This window comes from Odontomachus brunneus, unplaced genomic scaffold, assembly GCF_010583005.1.
Source record: "Odontomachus brunneus isolate Ranch 3 - 2012 unplaced genomic scaffold, Obru_v1 Obru_scaffold_039, whole genome shotgun sequence".
Taxonomy (NCBI): Eukaryota; Metazoa; Arthropoda; class Insecta; order Hymenoptera; family Formicidae; genus Odontomachus; species Odontomachus brunneus.
The window spans coordinates 1,168,005-1,174,017 of NW_022639489.1; the positions used below are offsets into that span (position 1 = coordinate 1,168,005).

General features: G+C 35.5%; 2 protein-coding genes across 3 annotated transcripts in view; one reads left to right on the forward strand and one right to left on the reverse strand.

Moving 5' to 3' along the window:
- LOC116844106 (nitrilase and fragile histidine triad fusion protein NitFhit) overlaps window positions 1-2,731 on the forward strand; it is a 29,987-nt gene extending 27,256 nt beyond the window's left edge. Inside the window, exons 3-8 of one of the 2 annotated variants that reach the window (XM_032815234.1) lie at window positions 315-422; window positions 640-781; window positions 872-1,027; window positions 1,277-1,483; window positions 2,112-2,324; window positions 2,436-2,731. In XM_032815234.1, the coding sequence (XP_032671125.1) occupies window positions 370-422; window positions 640-781; window positions 872-1,027; window positions 1,277-1,483; window positions 2,112-2,324; window positions 2,436-2,603 (939 nt within the window). In that variant the 5' untranslated portion in view covers window positions 315-369 and the 3' untranslated portion in view covers window positions 2,604-2,731. The other variant, XM_032815235.1, reaches the window with a different exon arrangement.
- A 76-nt stretch (window positions 2,732-2,807) lies between these two features.
- On the reverse strand, window positions 2,808-4,338 carry LOC116844107 (ER membrane protein complex subunit 3). Its single transcript, XM_032815236.1, has 3 exons — window positions 4,033-4,338; window positions 3,699-3,955; window positions 2,808-3,303 (listed from the first exon to the last, which is right to left on the reverse strand). Exons 1-3 carry the CDS (start codon window positions 4,179-4,181, stop codon window positions 2,930-2,932), a joined length of 780 nt encoding a protein of 259 aa, XP_032671127.1. The 5' UTR covers window positions 4,182-4,338; the 3' UTR covers window positions 2,808-2,929.
- Between the last annotated feature and the right edge of the window lie 1,675 nt (window positions 4,339-6,013).

Consider the following 6,013-nt stretch of genomic DNA (forward strand, 5'->3'; position numbering starts at 1 on the left):
CGAGATCCGTCGATTTCGAGACTCTCCAGCAGCACGCAGCATTCGGCATTTTAATTATAATGTTTTAACGCTCGCGAATATGCATATGCGCACGTACTTACATCTAGTAACATAGGGATATAATATCTAGTGATGTCTGAAATCAGACAAGTCGGCCTCCCGGTCTATAATAATATATTGTTAATGTTCTAAAATAGATCCGGACGTTACAACTGTCTCCAGTATAGTTTCAATACAGTCAAAAAGAACAAACCTAACTTAACCTAAAATAAGTTTGTCTAACACATCGTTGAGTCGTACTACTTAAAAATAAGCCCCGAACTGTAATTACAATGATATAACAGTAATATTATCAGTAATGCAATAAAAATGAAACGCACGTGGTCCGTTATCGTTCAATCGTGTATTCTAAGATATCATAGGTAAGAAATTAATGTCAGAACATAAGATCTGTTTTATATAACTCCGATAAAATACGATCTATCGATAAAATACGTAGTAAACATAAGAATAAGAAAAGGTAGATTTTTTTCAAAATGTAGAGTTTCTTTTCTACGAAATGCGAAAAAAATATTCTTACCATTTAATTTAAAGTAAAATCTTTATTAGATTTAGAATGACAAAGTGATTACATTTCAGCCTGCAGCCAGCAAAACGTGACATTAGCACAATGGCAAATCCACTAATTGCAGTGTGTCAGATGCGATCAATATCTGATAAAGTGAAAAATTTGGAAGTTGTCACCACATTAGCAATGGAAGCCAAACGTAGATCAGCTGCAGTATGTATATTTGGTAACAAATAGTAACATTCTATATCCTATATTATACTATCATAATTTCTATAATATATAAAATAAAATACTTTACAGATAGCATTCTTTCCTGAAGCTTGCGATTACTTGGCAGAAAATAAGAGAGACATTGTTGCCATGGCTGAACCTTTGACTGGGCAGACAGTGACATCTTACAAAGAAATTGCTGCTAAAAATAATATCTGGTTATCCTTAGGTGGAATTCATGAAGCTGTAATGCTTTAGCTTATACCAATGTGTATAAATATCACAAAAAGTGAAACGATAGACCTGTTCTTTTTAACTGAACTTGTGTTGCACTGATACTTCATTCTTCTCTTTCCCTTGATGTTAACTTATATTCTTGTTTCAAAAAAATGATAGATGCAACCTAGTCCAGCTAAACATAAACAGGCTTTATTATCTCCTTAATATACTCCTTGCAGAGCAATAAGAAGTTAATGATATTATTAATCATTTCAGTTGCCAGATGATGCACAGAAGATTCAAAACACACACATATTAATAAATAATGAGGGACAATTGGTAGCTGCATATAGAAAAATACATTTGTTTGACATGGACAACAAGGATACTGGAGTACGTCTGATGGAGTCAGACTATGTTCTGAAAGGAACCGAAATTGTACCACCCGTGTCTACACCGATCGGCAACCTCGCACTCAGTATTGTATCCTTAATTAAATTTCAAATTCCAGAGTCGAAATTTTGATTCTATTTTCAACTTCAATATTCCACTTAACTAACACCTACTTTGATATATTTTAAGTCTATATCAACTTCTTTTGATTTATTAACTTTACTGTAGTCTTCTGTAAAACCTGCACAACATATTGAAAATCTGCATTTTTTGGCATTTAAAGACACTAACTAGGACTTCAATTTCTGACAATATATAAAGCTGATTTATACCAACATACATAACGTTGTTAAAAATGTGTTTCTAATAGTGTTATTGGCAAATGTTGATTGTCTCATTTAAAATTGCTGAAAACGATTGTTACAAAACAAGTTACAAAACATTGTCGTTTTCCACATTGTTAAAAGCATATTTTGTTAAAAACATTCAGTAAATCATTTTCTGGAGAATATAGTTTTATTAAAAACACTTTTGTTATTAGCTTTTTGCTTTTAACATTGTTACTGCTACTTTTTTTTTATATAAACATATCTTTAAATTGATCTTACAGAATATAAAGATATTATAAAGTTCGGGAGAGGGTCGAAAATAGAGTTAAAATTTCAACTCAAATTTCCTCACAAGGACAAGAGTCAGTAATGCTTAACATAGAATTCAGTGTTATGATATGCGGTTTCCCGAGTTGTCCCTGACCCTGCGCAACATGGGGGCACAGATCCTCACGTATCCTTCGGCCTTCACGTATCAGACTGGTGCCGCACATTGGGAAGTGATGCTGCGAGCACGAGCCGTAGAGAATCAGTGTTACGTCGTAGCCGCGGCCCAAACTGGCGCGCACAACAAGAAAAGAGTGAGTTGGGGCCACGCCATGGTAAGTTCAAGTACTCCTTTCTTCTGATCAGTGATAGTTCTTATCGATTATCATTAGCGCATTCCTGTGTTAAAAGAAGTGTCTTTCTCTACAAGTATTAATCTTTTTCAGATCGTAGATCCTTGGGGAGCCGTTGTGGCACAGTGTGCTGAGAAAACGGGTATAGCTACGGCAGAGATCGATCTCGACCTATTGGAGAAAGTTAGAAAAAACATGCCATGCGAGGAACACCGTCGCACCGATTTGTATTCTAAAATGGAATGTCAAAAGCCCATTTAACATAATTCTACGCAAGGATTTGCATAGAATAAATATGAGATGTAATATATTTAATTATATATATCGCAATTGTTCTTAGTGTATAGATTTATATATTTGAGATACAATATATAACAAATCATTATTCTTATGGACTTTATAATTACAATCGATACTGTTATTACATTGTTAAAAGTAAAATTGTTGTACTTTGTTTATCACTTAATTTATTTAAAAAAAAAACAATATTCCTGATTTGAATGAATGCGCTGCAAGTTGCTACTTAAGATACAAATAAATAGATCCTTTATCTGAATTTTTTAAATAATTTTATCACTATAAAGATCTCAATTTGCTCTGCCTTGATGATATATACTGTCAGCTGAATCAGACTTTGATTGGGTGCCCATTAATTCAGCATCTACTCCCTGTAATGCCCAGTTATGTTCACAAATCTCTAATGCTTCCCATTCAGACTTGAAAGCTGCTTTTGGATCAGGTGGCATTGACATTGCAGCACCTGACACTTGATCTTGCAACAGTCTCGAAGTATCTGCAGCATTATTTTCGCCAAGCACGAGTGTATATATAGATCTCAATCCAAATACATTGAGAAAATACCACGAAGCTGAAGAAACCCATGCAGCATCCAATGTAACCAACTCTATACCTCGTTGCAACATTGGCTTGAAACGCAATGTTAGTGGAAATGGTACTTTGGCTGAAATAAAAGTATTATAAATTAATTAAAAATAAAAATTTATCTTCATATTTGTTAAGACAAACTGATTTTCTTTTGATGTAATCACAATTTGTTAGAAGAATTAATAAGTTAATGTTTTAATATAACTAGTTTAAGTTGAAAGTTGATTCAATTAAAATTAAATAAGTTGAAAGTTATTAAATTTTTATCTCAACTTTTGACTTAACTGATTAACTAATAATTATCTAATGTTCACATTGGATCTATCATATATAAATTGTTTCAATAACAACATTTGAACTATTATGATATGCCTTATAGGTTTTATGATGTCAACAATCCTAAGACTGAGCACTGCAACCATCAGTCACAGAGATTACACAAATAATACCAATTATATATCATACACTCACTTGTCACAAATCCTGAGAACATCCAATTGATCCAACCACCTATCAGTACCATAGGCAACACATTAGTCACATTTCCTTTCAACATATCTGTCATCATATTTGGATCAGTCATGGGATTTTGGGAAACAGGTGCACGTTTCTGAGTTTTAAAGTACCCAGTTTCTTCATTATTGAAAAAGTGTCTTCTAGTCATAAATGCTACCTTTGGTATGTATTGTCCATTTTCTCTGAGCAGCCTAGAGCGTATCATGACCTGACTGCGGAGGATTTAAAATTATAATCAATAACAATTTTACATGAGGAACAAAATATTATTTCAAACAAACTAATTCACCTGTCTTGCACTTGATGCAATTCGACCTTCTTCTGCGAGGCGAGCAATATCGAAACATAGTGGCGAACGATACCGACGAGGAATGTAATTACTACTATGGGTAGGAACACCCAGCCACGAATATTCGGATCCAACAGCAATTCGGCCATAATTTTATCGAAGCTCTATCACGTATATAAATCTACTTAAGAGAACGAAGAGAAAAATGAAACACGAGCAGCAATCATTGCTGTTTCACGATTACAGATTATATAGAACAGAGACAGCTAGTTTTTTATTGCGCTCCCCGATTAGCTGCATTAGTTTTCCACCGATAGTCTGTTCTTTTTAATTGCTGAACTGATGCAATAATGGCTCCTGCACACAGGACGCGGTAATGCTTGCCGCGCGGCGGAAGTTCGCGCGACAGCCAATCAATATGTTGTTTTCCGTAATAACCTGTTAGCTCTTACGGAAAAACAATATATTGATTGGCTGTCGCGCGGACTTCCGGCAAGCATTAATAGCGTTTTTCATTGGCAGAATTGGTGCGCACTGAGTGTGCACAAGGCTTGTTCACAGTATGTTATTATATTCAAAGATTATCTTAAATAAGAAATAAATTCTCAAATATTTTTATCCAGTAGTATAATATGTATAACATCCGTATGAATCATTTTATTATCTAAAATATTTTTAAATATGTATTTAAGACACGATCTTAAATATGAAAATGTATTGTAAACAAGCCTTAGTGTGCATTCAGTGCGCACCAGTTCTGCCAATGAAAAACGCTATAAGCTGGCCACACATACTTTTCGTAACAGTAATCGTAAGACGTAAGTAAGAATTGACCAATTGCAATCGAGTATTCATAAAAATGGCGATCTTACAATTCGACGATTCTTAACATGATTGGTCAATTCTTACGTTATGTTTTACATTACTGTTACAAAAAGTGTGTGTGGCCAGTTTACCGCGTCTTGTGTGCAGAAGCCATAAATTTACACAGCTTAAAACTGGTTTAGTAACAACCGTATTTAGTAAACTCTCGCATCCGATTGGTATATTCTTTTAGATTTAGAAATATACTCCAATCGGATTCAAGAGTTTACTAACTACGATAGTTACTAAACCGGTTTTAAGTTGCCGTGTAAATGTTAAGTTTACTTAGTCAATGTTTACACCGTGCGTATTAAATATTTAGTACGAATTTGATACGAATGGCTTGGTTTACGCGTCCTGTGTGCAGAAACCATTAGAGCTGCGCTCGCTTTGGGCGTTTACGCGCTGTAATGGAGGATTCACACCGCGTCCGATGTCCGCTGTACGACGTCCGGTATTCAATAAAAGAATAACTTTCCAATGGAAAATTGAATTCTCTATTAGAAAGCTGTTCTGCTATTGGATATCGGACGTTGTACATCGGACATCGGACGCGGTGTGATGGCTCCTGGGGGTCGATTGTGTATTTCAAAACAGAGTGAAAATGGGTGAGTTCAGAAGACACACTGTTGCACAACGGTTGAGTAATTAGTCAACATAATTGGTCTAACAGTTAAGGATCTAACAGTAAGGACCAATAATCACTGACCGCTCACTGATCAGCTATGTTTTCTGAACGCAGCCAATGACAAAAGTGAGCAAATTTACTAGAATATTTGTAATTTCATTGGTCAATGCCAAGTGAATTTGTTCACTTTTGTAATTTTCACTTCGTTTCGAGATACACAATCGACCCCCTGCATACAGGACGCGGTAATGCTTGCCGCGCGGCGAAAATCCGCGCGACAGCCAATCAATATGTTGCTTTTCCGTAAGAGCTAGGGTTATTACGGAAAGCAGCATATTGATTGGCTGTCGCGCGAACTTCCGCCACGCGACAAGTATTACCGCGTCCTGTGTGCAGGAGCCATGAATCCTGCATAAGCGTCATTCTATCTTTATCGTTCATTACATGCGGAAAGAAGATAAAATGACGCTTACAGCGCATAAGCGCCCA